General features: G+C 36.9%; 1 protein-coding gene across 3 annotated transcripts in view; it reads left to right on the top strand.

Annotated features, from left to right (window-relative positions):
* The window catches only part of ERBB4 (erb-b2 receptor tyrosine kinase 4), a 1265080-nt gene that overhangs the window by 855736 nt on the left and 386678 nt on the right, over positions 1 to 22666 (top strand). For all 3 annotated transcript variants that reach the window (XM_049888936.1, XM_049888934.1, XM_049888940.1), the window contains one exon: positions 20730 to 20795. In XM_049888936.1, coding sequence (XP_049744893.1) covers positions 20730 to 20795 — 66 coding nt within the window. The remainder of the gene's footprint in view (positions 1 to 20729; positions 20796 to 22666) is intronic.

Genomic DNA, 22666 nt, shown 5'->3' with positions numbered 1-22666 from the left:
GTAGTTAAGAGAATGTGTTTTAGAGCCTAACTGGCTTGTATGAACATGGCACTTTTTTTTTCCCCCAGATTCAATTATTCTAAGCAAAATATTTGTAAATATCTACAAATCATACCATCTCTGTTATGTAGCATGGTTCCATATCCTAACTAGATTAATGGTTTCCAAATTGGGCTTGCATCAGAATCCAGCCAGACAGCCTGCCTAAGTATGGGTTAAGAATGGAATCTGCCTATCTTCCATTTCTTCAGCTGGTTTTAAGGACAGAAATAAGTAGCACCGGCCTAGTATGAGATTTTTATGCTGGTAAAATGATCAACAAAGTCTACTACGATGCATACATTTCAGGCAGTATGCTGACTCAAAATTAGTATAGATGTATGGGTTTGCTGTAAATGAGTGAACCATAAATTGCTTGAGACCCCTCTTAGAAAATCCGTAGCATTCTGCTATGTGAAACTTCTATGCCACTAATTTCAATGATAACAATAAGCGGTGATTTATTGGGTGCCTATACCATTCTGGAACTGATGTATCACAGGCATTTATGAACCCTATCTTTAATCAGCATAGAAATTCTGTAAGGTAGGGTATTAATAGCCCCCAATGGGGTCTGTAAGAGCTTAAGCAGCTGGCAATATGTAGTCTTGAGCACTCACTGCCTCCCTGTGAATGGTTGAAGAGGTAAAAATTTCTCCAAATAGCATGTATCTGCAGTTCAAACTGTCCATTTGGAACAGCATTCAAATTTTATTATCTCGCAGAAACTTAAAGTAAATTTTAACACAACTATTTGCTGAAATATGTGAATCATCATGAGAAAATATTTATCATTACTTAACTAAAAGTCACTGACATGATAAAAATGGTTTTCACACTGTTCAGACAGAGTAGAGAAAGGCCAGACAATCAAAATACATAATCAGCTTTTCTTTGAAGTAGTGATTCCTAACATTTTCTGAAATGGTGAAGTTTTGCAATTGGACTTTTTGGGAACTTACTGATTTTTCCATTCCTTGTTCTTTGTCTCCTTGAAACATACTGCATATTGCATGTTTCCTCTAATAATGAATAGAAAAAACAGCAATTTTGCTTTGAATACTTTTTAGTGTTGAAAAGCTTTAGAGCTACAAAATATAAAAGAGGGAACATTAATATAAAGCAATTATCAGTCAGACATCTGGTAATCTTCCGCATTTTTTTTTGGCATATATTTTTAAGTCATCTTGCTGTGTGGTAATTTTCAATGAATTTTAAGCTTGGAAAGATAAGGTAGACAGGTTGAAATGCTAGAATGATAAAAACTCAGTTAAATTTTCACAAATCAAGAGATTCATCTTTACCAAATTAAAATCCTTTACTGACTCAGTAATTATTCAATTAATACAAAAAAGAGATTTACAATGCATCTCATGGTTGTTTTTTGTAACAAAGTCTTGATTGTACATTTGGTCTTTAAAACAACTATATAAAATAGAATGAAAGTACACTGAAGCCATTCTGTATCACCCTCTTCTATTTTTCTCAGATTCGTTTATAATGTGTAAGAGGGATGATACGTCTGTCCTGTTCTGCAACCGTAATCCATATTTTGTGTTACTATGTACATGACTGTCCTCATTTACTAATGAAAGTAATTAGAACTTAGTTTTAAAATAAGTAGAATTGAAAGAGCTTACTATTTTCCCTTTCTTTTATTTCTCAACACTTAGAGAAAGCTAGGAAGTGAAAGAAAAATGTTTACAAGTAACTGAAAAGTTGAGTTGATACTCTGGTTTCCGTTTTCATAATATTTGCAAAAAAGTTTTGCATGTGTCTTCTCGCTCCTCTTTTTTTTTTTTTTTTTGGTCTCATTGAGCTAATTTTATTTCAAAGCTTAGAATGGAGATGGGAAGAAGCTACTAGCTAGACTGGAGGGTTGAGGCAATGGAGCTCACATCTCTATAGAATGCTGGGGAAAGATGAATTGGGAGGTCAAGCTGCTAAGCCAGTGAGCAAACCTTTCAAGCCTAGATTGTTGCAAATAGCCCTATGTAACTTTTAATTCTCTGCTGCCTGGCAAGAACAAATTATGTTCTATTTAGAGGTGATTCTTTTGGCAATTGTAGGTCCTCTTTCTAAGCAGGGGATTTAAAAAAAGAAAATTATGCAGTGACATTTCTCTTAAAGTTCTTCTTAAAGTATAAGTAAGGGAAATACATAAAAGAAAAGCCTGACTAAAAAATTTACTAAGGAAAAGTCATCTGAAAAGTAGCTGTTCTAATCAATGACTTCTATTCTCCAACCTCTCTTGTCCTTTATTAAACAAAGATTCTGATCTAGTTTTTAAAAAATATTTTCTATAGAAGGAATTCAAGCACAGTACTCAGGGAGAATACAGCATTAAAGTAGCTACTTAAAATGTATGTCACAGTGTATTTTTCAGAATAAAGAAATTACTAGGAAAATACAATGATAAATCTAAAAAAAATTAATGCAGTTCACTCTTGGATAACCATCCATCTTCATTTCTAAATTTCATTACACTTCATAATTTGAAACATCACGGATTTTATTGAAAATCCCTGCTGTGTATTTTTAGTGAGATAAACAAATGTCTAAGTGTTCTTATACTTTTATAATCAACAAAAATCTCCCCAGTTTGGTTAGTAACATGTAAAAATCCTGAAGATAAATTAATATTATGTAATTTTGTAACATTCTTACCCCAAAACCAAACCCGTTGTCGTCGAGTCGATTCCAACTCATAGCAACCCTATAGGACAGAGTAGAACTACCCCATAGGGTTTACAAGGAGCACCTGGTGGATTCCAACTGCCAACCTTTTGGTAAGCAGCCGTAGCGCTTATCCACTATGCCACCAGGGTTTCCGTAACATTCCTAGAAAATAGTGAATCCTTTTTTTAAATCTATACAGTGGACCTAAATGTTTTGAGGAAAAAAAAAAAGTAGTAAATTAAGGGTATAATATATGCTAAATATTTTTATACATTTAAATTGGCAATTATATGTAGAGAAAAGTCAGTCAGCACTGTGTCTCTTCACCCCTCACTCTCCTGACCCTCCTTCTCAAAGCCTTTTACCAGACCTTGTTCCAGGGCAATGTCCCCTGCATCTTTACCATCTTTGCAATACGCTCCCTCTGCTTCTTTGCTTTTAAGGATAGCCTAGTGGTTGAGCTCAAGCTCTGGGTTTTCTCATGGGTTTTAATCTTGACTCCAAGAGTTTCTAACTTCAGTTGCATAGCCTCTCTTGTTCTCATTTTTCTCACTAGAAAAATGATCTGTATTGTGGGGTAACAGATGAAAATATTTAAAACAATGCCTGGCACATGGTAAGTGTTCAATACATGTGAGTTACATGATTTTTATTGCTTATAATTGGAATCTGATCCTCCTATAAAGACATTACTTTTCCTCATCCTACCTCAAAGCTGGGAATTGTGGTCAGCCTTCTCTTAGCTTCCCATGATCATTAATAAGCAATTATACCTATAGTTTTGTGGAAGGAAGGATACCTTTTGTAAGACTCTTGACATCCACTTGCAACACCTTCTCCCCTGCCCTCCTGAGGTCAGCTGTTACTCTCTGCTCATTCCTCACAAGCATCAGAGATTTTGGCAAGTGCCCCAAATCATCATTTTATCTCCAGGCACAGTCACTTCTCTCGATGATATGACTAGTGTCTGTTGATCTCTATCAACAGCCTTGCCTAAAGGTTTCTTGACTTCCTAAAATCCATTGACTTTCCCCAGTAATACCATCAGAAACCAGGCCTTATTGTGTTCCTAGGTGTGTTTTTAATATATTTTGTGTGCTCTCTTCTCCTCTGTACCAAATGACTATTCTATTTTTATATCTGCTAACATGAATTAGACACATGGTTATATTGGTTGACTGTAGGCTCTGAAGCTAGTATTTCTTGGGCTACAACCCCAGGCCTATTACTTACTGTGTGACCTTGGGCAAGTTATTAAACTTTTCTAGCCTCAGCTTCCTCATCTGTAATATGGAATATTAGTAGTACTTACGCCCTAAAGTTCCTGTGAGAAATAAATTGTTTATAACCGTGCCTGATAGGTAATAAAATCTCAATATATCTAAGTTATTTTTTTTATGATTAACTCTTTAATATGCTAGCTGATAAGTATTTGTATTTCAGTGTGTTATAAGACCACAATTTTTTTTAGGAAAAGAGAGAACTGGGGCAGAATGATAGGTAGTGGGGCTGATACTAAGTTTAAATCATGTTGCAATGGAATACAATAGTTGTATATGCTGTGGGTTGCAAATCATATATCTTTTTTCCTGTAAAAAAAAAGCTCAGCTTTCAGACCTGCCTAGTAGTATATCAACTCCATTGAAATAGCTTGTTGATGGAATTGAATTTTAAAATATATTATAAATCCATTTTCCTTGAATTTTAGTTTTTGTGTGTGAACTTCAATGGTGAATTAATGAAAACATCTTAGACCAAGACATTTCGGGCTTATTACTTACTGTAATGCCTTTTGGGTCACTTCTTACAACCTCCATCAATTTTAAAATCCTATTTCCATTCCTCAGGCTTACAGTGGCATTTTAGAAATATGCCTGTTTGTTAATGTGGATTGTTTTTATTTTAAATGTGAAAGCTTGATCTATATATATAGCTAAGTCCCTTTGGCAGATAAAATAATGGTAGGAACATAAGATGAGACTTCTGGCTGCTATACCTCAGAAGAGTTTGTTTAATATAGTGCCATGGAGCTACCTAATCTTTTCCAATTTGTTACCCATTTTTCTTCGTTATCTATCTCAGTGATGTCTCATCTCCACAACTGACTGCTACAGGCTAGCAATCTGTAACAAAACTCAGTCGCAATCTCAGATATAATAAAAAAGGGAGGCTACAAGATTAATGGCCCAAGCCATAACTATAAAGTCCCAAACCACAGACATCATAAGACCTTTCAAAGTTTACTCAGGGTTGAAGAAGCTGGGTTAGCACTACAGTGTGAAGATATTGGCCCCTGAGTAAAGGAAATGTTGGGCTGGTTAATCTGGGGGCCTACTATGTTTTAAGAACTATTAGGTATTCTGGGGAAACAATGGTTCCTTTCCTTTAGGAGCTCGTAATCATTCTGTCCATCTCTGTTTCCCTATGATAATATCTATTTCGTGCTAATTCCTAAAAGAGATAGCTCAATTCTTGGTGCTATCTAGGTTGCAGCCAGATGAGTACAACAAAGGGTGGAAGCCCTTGGAGACCATGCTACACACAGATTATTAGAACTTCTTTATGTTCATAATAGAAGAGAACCAGTATATTGCTTCTCAAATAATGCCTACTATGACAGGATAAAATTTGGGAATATTCACCATCTTCCATCCCCATCAAGCATTCTGTGTCTGCCATCCTGATCCTTCCAGCCTACCTGACCAAACAGTCCCTCCCACCTCCAGACACACGCACGCACACACACACACATACACACACAGTGTTCTCAAAATATTTCAATACACAATTAGTATGTGTAATCAAAAATGGGCAGAGAATTATTTCACCAAAAAGCTGGATGAAACAAAGACAGCACTTAGGGGGAATGACACAGTCAGTAAATCTATGTGATAATGATACAATGGGAGGGAAAAGGGTGAAGGTGTTGAGGATGGGGGGAAGGCACAGAGAGTGAAAGCTTGGGGGCAGGGCTGTAGCAAATAAGAAGCTTCAAAGAATGGGAGTTACATGAGAAAATTGGTAAATGAGAAAAGGGTTAGAACTGTTGCCATGGGCTATGCTTTGGATCCCATTTAATTAATACCCTCTGAGAGGAGTAGATTTCTTTGTTCGAAATTTTGGCTATTGAACCATGCTTCTGGAATGTGACACCGCTCAGAAGCTCACAAATAGAATATGTAGGTGGTTACAGTGCCTTGAGGATCCTTTAACCCCCTGAGCAGCAGTCTCACAGAAGAAGGTCATGGAGTGGGCAAAGATCTCAGCATCAGTGACATCTAATCCTGTGCACTAATCCAACATATTGTTCCACACTGAGTTTCTGTCTCCCTTTCTAACAAATACGTTGGTACCCTCTCTATCCCCTTTCTCTCCCTCCATGCACACCAGGCTGAATTATACAAAAATGTGTTGTTCCAGGGGCAGAGTGAGATTTCACTGCTTTTGGATTATTAGTAACATTCTTGCTGAGATGGTAGCTTCTCAAAACTTCGTCAAAGGTCATTAGGCTCCAGCTCCTCTGACACCTTATTGCTTGGTCTGTGGTGCCTTACTTGTCATTTCAATTCTGTCCGCTTAAATACTTCTGCCTCCCAATTATTTGACATATCTGCTTCTGCTGACTTTCTCCATCTCTCGTCTGTCTTTGATATCCTCCAGAATTTTACATACACTGTAAAAAACTAACATGAATTAACAATTATTACATGCCAGGTACTTTATGCATGTTATTTCACTTAGTCATCCCAAACATCTCTATGAAGTAATTATCATCATCTATATATTTTTTTATATTTTAGTCATGATAAAAGTAAGCTCTTAGCTAAAGTTACTTGACCAAGATCCCACAGATTTTAAGTAAAAAAGACTAAATGCAGATGAAAATGATTTCAAAGCTTGTGTTTTCTGCATTTTACCAACATTTATATGAACATCTAGTGAAGTAAATGATACTATTGTAAACTGGTTATGGACGCCATAAAAATAGGATTGTAAATATTATAGCTTCCCTGAACTTTGGGCGTAAGTTTCTGTCACATACTCCTTTACAAATAAATCCCAATTACTAAAATTTGCGTATATTAATATTTATTTTAGCCCCATTTACTGATGAACCTGAATACAGGTAGTCCCCAACTTACGACATATTCCAATTACGGTGAACCGCATTTACAACCATCTTTTTTTTTTTTTTTTTTTTTTGTGGGACTACTTCATTAGTAATGTATACTATATAGTATACAATGTTCTGGCATGTAATTTGCTGATGTTATCATTTCAGCTGTAATATTTCCAACCCTCAAAGACAAAAATTGGATTTATTCAGCTACTGATAATAAAAAAAAAATAATAAAAAGACAATAAATAAATAAATAAAAAGATAATAAAAGACAATAATAATGAAAATTAGAACAAATGAGGTATCTGACTTATGTCAGAACCTACTTACAATAGAGTAGTCATCAGAATAGAACCCATCATAAGGTGGGTACTACCTGTAAACAGTTAATGAGTCAAACAAGTAAAATAATCGAATGGTTAAGAACAAAATTTTTGGATGAAGAGCGATGCTGTCTATAAAAATGGTTGCCATGCAACAAAAGAAGATGTGTCTGGCTGCACTTTAAGGACGACCACCAGGTGTGGAGAAAGCCTCAGGTGGCTGCAGGGGCCTTTGCTTCTGTATCCCTGTCTGCTTTATAATTCCCCATAATTCTGTTCCCATAATTCGTAGTTAGAAACACCCACAATCCATCCAAAGGAGATAACATTTTTATTAGTTATAGATGCTTATGACTTTGATGTATTTGGAGTGCCTTCAGATTGTATCAGTAAAGCAGCGTTTTTTATTTAGTGTGGTTAGGTTTCAGGGACCAATACAACACATACCAGGACACTGAGGTTTAATGTAAACAGTGAAGGTATTTGAGAGAGAGATACCTTGCTTCAAATCCTGCTTGACAACTGAATGGCCTTGTGCATCTTATTAAACCAATTTTGAGTTTCTGTTTTCTTAACCTATAAAATGGGGTGAATAGTAGTACCTATATTACAGTGTTGTTGAGACAGTTAAATGAGATAGTATGTGCAAAGCACTGAGTCCATTGAATAGAATGTAAAAAATGCTTAACAAATGTTAGATGATGTGGTGAGGCTCATGATGTTGATGGGTTAGACTGGATTATGCAGCATTGTGTAAACTCCCATGAATAAGGTAAACACTTAAATACAAAAAACTAAACCAAAAACAGAGCCAGAGAAGTTAACTAGCCTGCCTTAAGAATGACGCAGACAGTAACAGAGTGAGAATTGAAATTCTAACCTGTGTCATACACATACACGTGTGTGTGTATTTGTTTGTATCCACGTGAAATATTATTTCAGAACCAAAAACAAAGGAATTTACATTGCTATAATTAAATTTCATGTTGTTAATTTTAGCACATCACTACAACCACCAAGTTATTTTTTAATCCGAATGTTTATCCAACGTTTGAGCAATCACTATTCTTTCCAGATTTGTATCATCTGTAAATATGGGAAACATAGTTCAATTGCTTTATCCAACTCAGCGATTAAAGGCCAAATATGATAGATGTGTACAGAGGCCTTTAGCGAGCTGCTAGAGTGTACCTTCCAGGCCAGCACATCCATCCCTTTATCAAACGTTCTGACGCATCTGCCAATCATCAACAAATCGTCATCTAACTCTTCCAGATTGCATTACTATTTTACAGAAAGATGCATGAAAAACATGGCCAAATTCTTTCTGATACAAAAATTATCACTCCATGAGCTATAGGTCTTCTTAAAAATAGAACATTAAATTAGTGATATTTTCTTAACGTGTATATATATTTATTTATTTTAAAACATGAATTGATATCCTACTATGTGCCACCAAAATATCTCATAATTCAATTGTCTGTATGATGAAAGGTAAGTTGATCTGTTTGTCTGTATGTCTGTATGGAATCTGGCTATATGATGGCAGCTAAATCCACTGAGAAATATAAATCACATTTTTCAAAACTAGTGTCACCAGAAAACGTTCAGGATAAAATCTAAAGTGAAGCTATCAGGTCACAAAGCTATATAAAATATTGTGTATTTTAAAAACAGTGTGTGTACTTCAAAGAAAGAAAAATACCAAAAGGTAGAATTTTTATTTTTTATATTTTTCTATTTTATAATGTTATTAACTTGCACTTGTCTTAGATATAAATCCTAGTAAATGTGTTAATAGTATGGTCTAGGGACAACCTCACTGACAGGTGGCATCTAAGAACAGACTTGGAGCAAATGAGCAGATGAGCGATTTGTCCATGGGCCACCAGAGAAAGAGAGGTCCAGGGAGAGGAAACAGAAGGTGCAAAGGCCCTAAGTGGGAGTGCACTTTTACTTTCCAAGAACTACAGAAGAAAATGAGAGGAATATTTTCCAAGAACAACAGGAGAAAATGAAAAGAAAGCCACAAGGAAAACAGCAGGAGATAAGTTTATGGAGGCATAGAGAAGAACCTCAGATATTGAAGACTATTTAAGGACTCTGGGCTAGATATGCAAATCTGGGGGGATATCAGCTATTAGTGTTATGTGAGGATTGAATTACTTAATATATGTAAATTCTTAAAACGTTCCTGGGAGGGCCACCACCACATATGGTTGAATAGGTTGTACACTAAAGAACTCCAGGGGGGTACCATCCAGATAGACTACACTGTGAAAGATGCTTCTGGACATCCTAGTGGCCCTGACCAGTTCATAGTAAATGCTTTTAAAAGAATCTATCGTTTTTATTGTTGTTGTTGTTGTTGATCGCAAATAGCAGACACATCTTATTATCGCCTTTAAGTCTGTTGTTAAGGTTTTCTAATTTGTTCAGACCACTTGTTTATATGTTACAACTGGAACTGATTCTGTTCCACTGCAGGTGGAATTTCTATATTCTACTCTGTGCTAGGAAACCTGGGTGGCATAGTGGTTAAGAGCTTGGCTATTAATCAAAAGGTCAGCAGTTCGAATCCACCAGGCACTCCTTGGAAACCCTATGGAGCAGCTCTACTCTGTCCTATAGGATTGCTATGAGTCAAAATTGACTCGACGCAATGGGTTTGGTTTACTCTGTGCTAAGCAGCTATGTTGTTGTTGATAGACGCCACTGAGTCGGCTCCAACTCATAGCGACCCTGTGTACAACAGAACGAAACACTACCTGGTTCCATGCCACCCTTGCAATCATTGCTATGTTTGAGCTTATTGTTGTAGCCACTGTGTTAATCCATCTTGTGGAAAATCTTTCTCTTTTTCGCTGTCCTTCTCCAGAGACTGGTCCCTCCTGATAACATGTCCAAAGTACATGAGACTAAGTCTTACCATCCTTGCTTCCAAGGAGCATACTGGCTGTACTTCTTCCAAGACAAGCTTGTTTGTTCTTCTGGAAGTCCATGGTATATTCAATATTCTTCGCCAATACTGTAATTCAAAGGCATCAATTCTTCTTCTGTCTTCTAATTCATTGTTCAACTTTCACATGCATATGAGATGATTGAAAATATCATGGCTTGGGTCAGGGGAACCTTAGTCCTCAAAGTGACATCTTAGCTTTTGAACACTTTAAAGAGGTCTTTTGCAGCAGATTTGCCCAATGCAATCGGTTGTTTGATTTCTTGACTGCTGCTTCCATGGGCATTGCTTGTGGAACCAAGTAAAATGAAATCCTTTTATTGTTAATAAAAATATGACTTTCCCAGAACGGATTTGGACCTTTTACTATTTTTATCTTTTAAGTTTTCTCTATTAGTTGTAGTAGCCAAAAAGAAGTTTTTGGAGGTGTGTTTAGGGGGATTATTGAATATACTGAAAAATAATATTATAAACTGTACTTTATCGTAGCTTTCCATTCAATGAGAAATTTGATCCCTTTAGTCTGTTAACATTTATTTTCTCTTTATATAATATATATTAGGTTATTTCTAATTATCAATCACTCTTACTATCACCTGATATTGTTGTTATTATAAGGTGCTGTCGAGTCAGTTCCAACTCACAGCAACTCTATGTACCATAAAACAAAACAGTGCCTGGACCTGTGCAGTGCTCGCAATTGTTGTTATACTTGAGCCCATAGTTACAGCCACTGTGTCAATCCATCTTGTTAAGAGTCTTCCTCTTTTCCGCTGACCCTTTACGAAGCATGATGTCCTTCCCAGGGACTGATCCCTCCTGACGACATGTCCAAAGTATGTGAAACACGGTCTCGCCATTCTCGCTTCTAAGGAGTATTCTGGTTGTACTTCTTCCAAGACAAATTTGTTCATTCTTTTGGCAGTCCATGGTATATTCAATATTCTTCACCAACACGACAATTCAAAGGCATCAATTCTTCTTCAATCTTCCTTATTCATTGTCCAGCTTTCACATGCATATAATGCAATTGAAAATACCATGGCTTGAGTCAGGCTCACCTTAGTCTTCAAGGTGACATCTTTGCTTTTCAACACTTTAAAGACGTCTTTTGCAGCAGATTTGCCTAACGCAATGTGTCTTTTGATTTTTTGACTGCTGCTTCCTTGGGTGTTGATTGTGGATCCAAGTAAAACGAAACCCTTGACAACGTCCTTTTTTTTTTTTTTGTCCATTTATCATGATGTTCCTCACTGGTCCAGTTGTGAGGATTTTTGTTTTCTTTATGTTGAGGGGTAATCCATACTGAAGGCCGTGGTCCTTGGTCTTTATCAGTAAGTGCTTCAAGTCCTCTTCACTTTCAGCAGGCAAGATACTGTCATCTGCATAACTCAGGTTGTTAATGAGTCTTACTCCAATCCTGATGCCCTGTTCTTCATATGGTCTAGCTGAACTATCACCTGATGTAGTCAGACATAAATGATAATAAACAATTTTAGTTTCTAAATTGTTTCTTATCAATTTTCCCTCTCATTATTGAAATTTGTGTAGATCTGGCCATTCTCCTTGAATTTGTAGGTAACAATAGATCTACACTGAACATGCTAATGACAGGGCTGTTTGTTTGCCTCTGTGGTAGAATTTTGAAAAACAAAGGGGTTTTGAAAACAATGGTCTCCTAGGTTTCTCCAGGAAACCAGTCCAGCCTTCTGTTTGTTCCTGGAGTTCCTGGTATTGTCATTTTTCCTCCAGATTGATTTGTGTATCCAGAAAGCCTCAGGGAAAATGAAAGTTTACTAAGTAGACACGACACCTTCAAACCTTAGTACACCACTGTGTGCTAGATAACTGGCCAGTGCATGTGCTATGTACAGAGGAAGAATGGGAGGAGGGATTTAGGTAGGAAGGGAAGAATGAGAAAGAGAAGGATCTTGGCCAGGATTTCAGACTGAAATCCTGTCTAAGGTGGCCCTGTGAGAGATATACAGGCTCTGGCAATCAGAGATTAGCGGTAGGGAGTTGAGGCCCTAAGGAAGGGGATAATGATGGTGCAGCCAAATAACTTGATATATTTCACATCTTTGTTCAAAATTAATCTTGATCCACATAAGTAGTATATATGGCACTCTTTTTTTTTTTTTTTGGTTAGCAGATGAGTTCTTAACCATTTTTCAGACTACCCAAGTGTAAAAGTGTAAAAGTGACTGTTTAAAAACGAGGCCTGTTTATACAGTAGTTATACAGCGTTCAGCTGCCAACTGAAAGGTCAGCGGATTGAACCAGCAGCTGCTCTGTGGGAGAAAGATGTGGTAGTTTGCTTCCTTAAAAATTATAGCCTTGGAAACACTGTGGGGCAATTCTACTCTGTCCTGTATGGTCTCTATGAGTTGGAAGTGACTTTAAGGTAACAGGTTTGGTTTTGGTTTGGACCATTTAAGACATTTAAACTACTGACTCCTGATTTAATTTGTTAAACTAAAAAAAAACCCAAATTCATTGCCGTGGAGTCAGTTCCATTCACGGCAACCCCATGATCCCATGCGTTACAGAGTAAAACTGCTCCATAGGGTTTTCTTGGTTGTAGTCTTCATGGAAGGAGATTGTTAGGACTTTCTCCCACAGTGCAGCTGGGTGGATTCAAACTGCCAACCTTTATGTTAGTAGCTGAGAGCAAATCATTTACACCATCTGGGATAAAAACTCCAACTCTATTATTTTTAATTTTTAACATTGACTTCCTAGCTAGTGATGTACTTGCCCATCTTTTCTTAACTAGAGAAATGTATACAATGTAAAGTTTTCTTTCAATAATTTATTTTCACATCAAGAGGCAAGATAGGAAAATTGAACTGAGGCTGAAAGAGTAAAGTCAATTTACATTCCAACAGGGCAGAGATAAATAAACATATGACAATGAGAACTGTTAGACAAGAACAAGGAAAGTATTAAGATCTGATAAAAAAAGAACAGTTCCTCATTCGAGTAATATCATAAATTCCTACTAGTATACCATTTGCTGCAGTTATAATTTTACTATCATACAGGTGGTTTATAGTAATTTAAAGGTGAAAAAAGTAACTGCATTTTTTTATTGTTGAAAAATGCAATTTGATGGAAATACGTCTACAAATCAAGTAGTAAACATTGGGAAATGAGAGGTTTTTATACTGTTTAAGTCTGAAAGTTTGGTTCCTATCTTAGTTATCTAGTGCTGCTGTAATAGAAATATCACAAATGAGTGGCTTTAAAAAACAGAAATTTATTTTCTCACTGTCAGGAGACTAGAAATCCAAATTCAGGGTGCTGGCTCTAGGGGAAGGCTTTCTCGCCGTCTGCTCTAGGGGAAAGTTCTTGTCACTTTGAGCTTCTGCTCCTGGGCTATCTTCATGTGGCTTGGTATCTCTCTTCCCCCATCTTTGTTTGTCTGCTTGCCTGTTTGATCTCTTTTATATCTCGAAAGTCAAATCACTGGATGGCAAAGGGTTATATCTCAAAACAGATTGACTCAAGACACACTATACTAATCCTACCTCATTAATATAACAAAAACAACCCATTCCCCAATGGGATTATAACCACAGACAAAGAGGATAGGATTTACAACCCATTTTGGGGGCACACAATTCAATCCATAACAGTTACCAAGCATCTGATGCAGTCTAACACTTTAGGCAAAGTATTGTTTGAAAATATGGCCATGATGTTAACAGAGTCTGCAATGATATGCCAAGCCAGTGTCTCTTATGCCCACTTTGTCGTCTTAGAAACATCAACATCAGAATCTCTGGAATTGTTTTTTAAAAACATGGATTTCTGTACCTCAACCCACACTAAAAAAATCATCATTTTGTACAAGCTACAAAAGTGTGAACACTAAATTTTAAGAAACATGATCTGAAACCTTCTTCTTTCCTCCAGGTAGAGTTATCTCTTAACAACACAAGTCAAATCATGCCATTTCCTTGTTCAAACACATTTGGCCAACTCCAAAATATCCATACAGGGTAAATTCTAAGCTGTTCATCAAGACATTTAAAACACTTTGTAATCTCACACTCCAGATATATTATGCAATGTGCTCAAGGGATCCCAAATACTCATCATGGCCCCAAGGGATCCTGCTCACCAATGCCTTTGTGTCACTGCTTAGCTTAATGCTGCAATCTGGAATTCTCCTTCTTTTCCCTTCCCTACTGGACTAACCTTTCCTGGGCATTCATGACCAGCTGAAGTGCCCATCCCTCTGCAGAGCCTTTTTCAAATCCTTCCTCTTTACTTTATGCATACCTATGTTGTTTCTGTTGTTGGGTGCCATCGAGTTGATCTGACTCACAGTCACCTCATGTGACAGAGTAGAACTGCCCCATTTTTTTTTTTTTTTTTTGGCTATAACCTTTACAGAAGCAGATTGCCAGGCCTTTCGCCCATAGAGCTTGATGTGTTCAAACCACCAACCTTTTGGTTAGCAGCTAAACACTTAACCATTGTTCCGCCAGGGCCCCTTTATGCATATCTATATTTTAACGAATAATATGGTTATTATGATCACTTGTCTATCTCTCTGCTTCTTTCCTATACCCTGAGAGCTTCCTGAGGGCATGACACTGACATTCATTTTTGTATCCCAGCCAAGAACACAGACTAGTTGAGTGTAAACTTTCAATTAAAGTTCCACTTTCCTCTTTGAATTTTATGGTCATGAAAAAATATTATTCTCTCACTTCTTTCCTGAGAAAAGGAGTTGTAAGAGGTCAAGGACTGTCAGTTTTTAAAAGAACCAAGAGAAGGTTCTAGGAATCTAACTGCATTGCCTTTAGCTGGAAGCAGTTCGAGGATATAATTTTTTTATGGTTGCCAGTGGTTTCATACTTTGTAACTCTTCAGCTGTCTTGGTGTATTACTTGCAAAAAGCATTATAGAGGTACATATTAAATCCCGCCTCTGCTGTGAGGAAGTCACACAAACAAGTCAAACTTCTAGCAAGAGTTTATGAATCTTAAAAATATTGAAGTGTAACAGGGATTCTACTTCCTGAAAAAAGAATGCAAAAACTACATTTTTAGTAACATCTGCTGGACAAGCATAAAAGATGAACTTAGTCATATTTGCAAATTTCCACAATGAATAATGCATTGATAAAGTGAAGGTGATTGCCTGTGAAATAAAATAATGCTGGTGTGGAATAATCAGGACTTATTTTAAAAGATTAAAATATTTTTTAATAGACCACAGTCTTCACTAGACTGAGTCTAGCATAACTAGATGGTGCCTGGCTACTACACCGACTGCTCTGACAGGGGTCACTATAGAGGGTCCTAGACAGAGCTGGAGCAAAATGTAGAACAAAATTCTAACTCACAAAAAAAGACTAGACTTACTGGTCTGAGAGAGACTGGAAAAACCCCAAGAGTATGGCCCCTGGACACCCTTATAGCTCAGTCACAAAGTCACTCCTGAGGTTCACCCTTCAGCCAAAGATCAGACAGGCACATAAAACCAAAATGAGACTAAATGGGCACAGCAGCCTAGGGGCAAGGACGAGAAGGCAAGAGGGGACAGGAAAGGTGGTAATGGGGAACCTAAGGTCAAGAAGGGAAGAGTGTTGACACATCATGGTGTTGGCAACCAATGTCACAGAACAATATGTGCATTAATTGTTTAATAAGAAATTAATTTGCTCTGTAAACCTTCATCTGAAGCACATAAAAAAATAGTTACTAAAGTAATAGAAATATATTTTTAAAATTTTGTTGTATATTTCATCTCTTTGATTGAGCCAGAATGACAGGAGATGGAGATAATTCATTTAAATTACTACACTAACACTAAGCTATATGAGGATGTCACATTCTTCATTTTCAACTGAAATAATAGCATATTTTCTTACATAGCTTTAAAAGAATTGTGACAATAAACAATGGAAAAAGAATCATATAGCAAGTTCAGGCATGCAAATAGGCAAATTTACACGGCATTGGTAAGTTAAAGACTTCTTCCATTTATATGGTCTGTTGGTGGTGGTGATTGCCTTTGAGTCAATTCCAACTCATGGAGACCCCGTGTGTAGAGCAGAACAGCTCCACAGGGCTTTCAAGGCTGTGACTTTTTGGATGCAAATCACCAGGACTGTCTTCCTAGGTACCTCTGGGTGGGCTCCAACCATCAACCTTTTGGCTAGTAGCCACCACACTTTAACTGTTTGTGACACCAAGGGACCTACATGGCCTAGTAGCTCACTAATTCATCTCTATGCTGTTTTCATAAATATATATATATATATACACACACACACACCTGGGAGAAGTAATTTATAAAATGAATTTACAGTAAAATATTAAGGACATATAAATTCTCCTTTCTCTTGAAATCAGTACTCCTGAGGGAACTGCATACCTGAGACTTGAGGATAAAGAGAAAGTGCCAAACAATATGCTGTGCTATATAGGCAAAGCGTTTCTCTTTCTGTTAGATGGAGACAAACAAGAGACCCTTCAAAGTTTATTGCTTATCCTTTCCACTGACCGCTCTAGTGTGATCTCGCTTTAGACGTCACATAGATAAATCATTGTATAAGGGATGAAACTGAGACTTCTGAGCCAGTAGGCATTACATTGGTAATAGTTTATGTCAACCTTGCTTTGTCCAACTCTTCTTTGCTCATCTAGGTGGCTGTTGCAAATTCAGATAAGCTGGTTTCTTTATATAAACCCATAAAAGGTGAACATTAGATTCAGAGTAGTCAAAGCCTTTTTCCTTCAAAATAATTTGAAGTTAATTCTAAACTCTAAGAGGGTGGTAACCATGTCTGTTTCAGCTCAACATTTTATCTGCAATATTTAACACAATTACTAATGCCCAGAAGGTGCTCAAGAAAAAATTATTGATGAATGGAAGGAAAGATGGTAGAAAGTTTGTTGTTGTTTTGTTTTTGTATGCTAGACAGGTAATTTACTAAGAAAAATCCTTTCTGTGTTCCCTTTCTCTTTGGCACTTTTTGTGTGGCATAAATGGTGGAAACAGTGAGCTAAAAATGTATTTTAATACATGGTTAACCAAAATATTCTATAAAATTATACCTCCCAGTTTTCTACAAGAATCGAACTAATGTCACAGGTCTGAAAATGTGGTAAATACATTAATTCAGAAATAGTTCTGCTCCAAGATTTGGTCAGATATTGTGACTTAATTGCAACAACTCAGTGAAAACAGTGTTAGCATAAGCACCACACATTTCAAACTTTTGAAGGACAAACCCGGACTGTATGCCTGGGCAGATTCCAAAAGGGTCAAAGCTCTAGAGAGACAGTCGAATGAAGGGAGGGCATGTAGGCAACCATTTATGGGCACACATTCAATTCAAGATACCAAGGCATTTGTGGTAACAGAATTCTGAAGTATGAGGTCCAAGTAATTACCTGTTCTTGGTTTCCATGAAGCAAAATGGCTGAACGGAGAATAACACAGAGTTACAACCCAGAGGACAATCAGTTGCTTGCAGATTTGCTGTTATAGTAGTAATGGTATTCCTTCTTAAACAGCAATGAAAAAATCTTATAACAGCAAGTAGACTGTCAAGGTTAAGTTATTTAAACATTTGTGTGTGTGTATATGAAACCCTGGTGGCATAGTGGTTAAGTGCTATGGCTGCTAACCAAGAGGTTGGCAGTTCAAATCCTCCAGGTGCTCCTTGAAAACTCTATGGGGCAGTTCTACTCTGTCCTATAGGGTCGCTATGAGTCGGAATCGACTCGATGGCAGTGGGTTTGGTTTTGGTATATGTATGGGCACTACATTGCCTCTTTCCAAATAGGCGGGCATTGCCGTGATACTTTGTCAAGAGCCATCAACAAAGTATCTGGAGGCAGGCTGACTGGTAAATTAAAATGTCAAAAATAAGAAATTAGACATATGTCATCCAATAGGAGAGGAATATTGAGAATATTAAGCCCTGGTGGCACAGTGGTTAAGAGCTCGGCAGCTAACCAAAAGCTCAGCAGTTCGAATCCACCAGCTGCTCTTTGGAGACCCTATAGGGAACTTCTACTCTGTCCTGTAGGAATCACTATGAGTCAGAATTGATTCGATGGCAACAGGTTTTTTTGTTTTAATTTTACTTAGCTTTTTTTTTTTCCTCCAGCTACAGATAGTATTCTGGCCACAAAGAATAAAGCTAAATATTTTATTAGCCACAAACACAAATCAAAAAAGTCCTAGATTAAGTGGTAGACCATCCTCTGCTTCAGATATGATCAATTAACAGACCACTTATGGGTCTGTTTAAAGGATTTTAACACATCTAAAGAAACACCATAACATTAGCTACTTTCTCATATAAAGTTTGTACTCAAAAAAGTTTTTATTGCTTTCCATTTTGTCTCACAGTCCTTTCTAATTTCCGTTGGTATAAATCAATTTAGATTTATTAGCTTTATACAAAAGAACTCCAGTAGGTTTTAATAATAATTATCATTATCATTGATTAAAGTTATATTGTTCAGGCCAGATGGAGTCCTTTTCCTGTCAGCTAGAATGAGCTTGCATTACGTCGTTATAATGTGTTTGGATCTAAATAAACAGATGGTAGAGTGACAGGATATTATACGCTGGTGATGTCAGCAGCAGTGCTTCACAGACAGAATTGCTTTAAATAAACTCCGTTGTAGCAAACATCCTAGTACTTTTAAGAAGGTGACTGGGATTGAGCCTAAGTATTATATTAACTTGGAAGTAGTACAGCCTCTGAGTGGTACAAATGGTTGATGCACTCAGCTGCTAACCAAAAGGTTGGAGGTTGGAACCCGCTCAGAGGTGCCTCAGAAGAAAGGGCTGGTGATCTGCTTCCGAGAAACCAGTCATTGAAAACCCTATGGAGCAAAGTTCTACTCTGACATACATAGGGATGCTGTGAGTCAGAATCGACTCAGTGGCAACTGGTTGGTTAACTGGTTACTTCCAGAAGGATAGAATGATGAGGAAAGTTCAGCTTAAGAAAGTGTGTCTGCCGAATCTACACCTTAACCTTATAAACACTTAGCAGTATGGGTTGAAGCAGGCAGTCTTATAAGGGGATTAAAAAAAGGCCATGCAAACTTCCAAATTGAGGGTTTAAAAGCTGTAGGTCAGGGAAAGTTGAGAATATTTGATATAACTCTATTTTGTAATTTATACAATATGGTGAACTTTGTTAAATAAACATTTTAAATAGGACTATACCTATCCCAAAGAGCCCTGGTGGTGCAGTGGTTAAAGCACTCAGCTGCTAACTGAATAGGAATAGTTGGCAGTTCAAACCCTTCAGCCGCTCAGTGGGAGAAAATTGTGACAGTCTGCTTCCCTAATGATTTCAGCCTTGGAAACCCTATAAGGCAGTTTTACTCTGACCTGTAGGGTCACTATGAGTCGGAATAGACTCAATGGCAATAGAGTTATTTTTCACAATTAATATTAGAGAAGTAACAAAGAAGATTTATTAAAATGCATTTTATTGAAAAGCTTTAGTCTTTAATAGATTTTTCATCTCTATTATTTCATTCTAAAAATAAGCCCATTCCATATCCTTGTGCCCCCCCAAAATTTATGACAAACCTATGAAATTCAGAAGCAAACTTCAAAAACAGTCATTATACATATCTTCTTCTGTCTAATAACCCATGGCCATGCAGTCTATTCCAACTCATGGTGACCCTATGTGTTACAGAGTAGAACTGCTCCATAGGGTTTTCCTGGCTGTAATCTTTATAGAAGCACATCACAAGACCTTGCTTCCACAGTGTCACTGGGTGAGATGGGACCCCCAATCTTTAGGTTAGTCCTACCCAGTGCCGTCGAGTCGATTCCGACTCATAGCGAGGTCAGTAGTTGAGCACAAACCATGTGCACCACCCAGGGCTCCTTTCTAGTGAATAGTCCCTGGGGATTCCTCTGTGAGGCAACTGCGTGTGTTGAGGCAAGTGAACACAGTAGTGCAGTCTTTAAGAGGAAGATGCAAATCTAGAAGATAAAGGCTAGTATTTGAAATAAAGATACTATCAACAAATATTTTAGAAGTGTCAATCAAATAATTGAAATGGAGCTTTCTAAAAAATAAGTTTTTAAAAAATGCTTGAATTTTTTATGTGAAGAATCTAAATAATGTATGGTACCTTTTATATTGATGGTTCTTCATGTGTTTATAAGAATATATACTTATTTTCTATAGACATCAACTTTTTTAGCTATTGATTTAACTTTTAATATCTGCTGGTATCAGTAAACCATGAGCTCTTGAAATTAGATCAATAAAATAACAATGTTCAATAGTTAAAATAAAAACTCAATTAATGCCAACATTTACTTTTAACATTCTGTGGAAATTTACAAATTTATTTCTTTCCTTTTCTTATAAAATGATGAGAGGATTTTGAATATCAGGGTTTGTATTTCAGCTTCACTTATATTTGACTTATATTCAGGTTTTGCTACTTAAGCAGGCATTTTATGGACTACGTTTTAACTCTAGTATAGCCTAAAAATCCTCGTAAAAGAGCAAAAGTTTTTCCTTTGAGGAGTTACTTCTAGCCAAGGAGAGAAAGATTATAATGTGCGTGTCCTGTTTCCTGTTCTGCAGGTGGACGTTGCCATAAGTCCTGTACTGGCCGATGCTGGGGACCCACAGAAAATCATTGCCAGACTTGTAAGTGTTTAAGAGTGAGGAAACTTAAGATTGAAGTCATCAAATAATTTTAATAACTGATGTTTTTGCACTTCTGGTCATCAGAAAGGTGAAAGTGAGCCTTTGCCTCCTTGTGGTAGTTTTACTTCTATCCAAGCATACTGCCTAATTTTGTTGCTTTTAAATGAACGTAATATAATATAATTGCTTCTTATAGTTTTCTGTGCTTTCTAGGTTAATGATCTCAGCAGCACAGTTGTGGTGATATCAGCTATAACTTCAGAGTCTGTCCATCAGAAGTAGGAAATCCAGAAGTATGCAAAATAATAGTAACTCCATTTCAAGTTAACTAGTATCTCAATATTTTCTCCAAATAGCTGTATCGCCATGTATTCATTTAAAAAGTGAAAGAGGAGGAGCAGAAGAAGGGTGAGGAACGGGAGAAGGAAAGAAGGATGGGTAGAGGGAGAGGACCTATGAGAATGATAAACGCTTGTATTTTCTGATGCAATAAAAATAGCTGAAATCATATATGGCAAACAGTGTGGAGTCAATTTGAAATGTATTCCCTTATTAGCATGGGAGACACGTAGAAAATGTTGTTGAAAATTTGAAAGTACAAATATTGGACATTGTGGAGTTTTATTACACTATTGGATAAAAGCTCAGGTATTTCCAATTTGTCTCAGCTCATGGTATTTGCTAGACCTTGTTTAATAAAGAAATACAAGAAGAACTACTTATTGAGAGCAACCAAAGAAAAAGATGTAGGAAAATACATATTCTCAATGGTGAATGATTTCTTATATATTTTTTAAAATATCATGGACATTGTCATGTTCAAAATTCATAAAATATAAAAGAGCATAAAGTAGAATGTGTCCTTCCTGTGTTCAATCTTTGTCCTTCAGTAACCCATAGACAACAAATATTAGCATGCTCTGCGTGTTCTGAGAGCCGGTGGTGCAATGGGTAAGCACTTGGCAGCTGCTAACTGAAAGATCAGCAGTTTGAACCCACCAGTCACTCTGCAGGAGAGAAGACCTGGCAATCTGCTCCCATAAAGATTACAGCCTAGGGAACCCTACAGGGCAGTTCTACCCTGTCGTATAAAGTAGCTGTGAGTTGTAATTGATGCGACAGCATATAACATGTATGCTATTACTACATCGGGATGTCTTTGACTTGGATATATGTGTATAAATTTATTTGTAGTATTAATTCCTCAAAATGGAATTTGCCGAGTCAAGGATGTGTATTTTAATTTAATGAAGATGACCAACATGGAGCTCTTGTTCTCCACAAAAGCTTTAACAATTTACTTTCCCAAGAGCAATGTTTGTGAGTGTCTGTTTGCCTATTTCCTGGATAAAGAGTGTATTATCAAGCTTTTGGGCCTCTGTTATTTTGGTGTACATTTAAGTTTACTTATTTAATAGAAACAATGGTTTATGACAGGAATATTTTGACAATTTTGAAAGGTTTCTAAAGTAAGGTTAGACGGATTAATATGTGAAATGCATTCACAACAATATTTCTAGACAACATTTTAATAGCAAAGAAGTTGAAACCAAGTTGTGAACAATGCTGGAATGACATTGATCAGATTTGTTTTACAAAATAAATATAGATGAATCATAGCAACACTTGGAAATGAAGTGGCAAGTAATCATAGAAATTACGATGTCCATGGTCCTCTCATGGCAAAGAACTTCTGAGTCATCAAGCTTAAAAATGAGTTTTCATTCATTCGTTCATTCATGAATCCATTTATCAGACGACTTGTTGTGGCTGAGCCCCTGTACCCAGTAGGCCCACCTACTCCTTGACTCCTGGTGTGAGAGGGGAGTCTGAGGCCTGACAGGTTGGGTCAACCAGATTCTGTTCTGAGA

The sequence above is a fragment of the Elephas maximus genome, chromosome 6 (genome assembly GCF_024166365.1).
Source record: "Elephas maximus indicus isolate mEleMax1 chromosome 6, mEleMax1 primary haplotype, whole genome shotgun sequence".
Taxonomy (NCBI): Eukaryota; Metazoa; Chordata; class Mammalia; order Proboscidea; family Elephantidae; genus Elephas; species Elephas maximus.
Note: the sequence above shows the minus strand (reverse complement) of the source record. Positions and strands in the feature narration are given on the sequence as shown.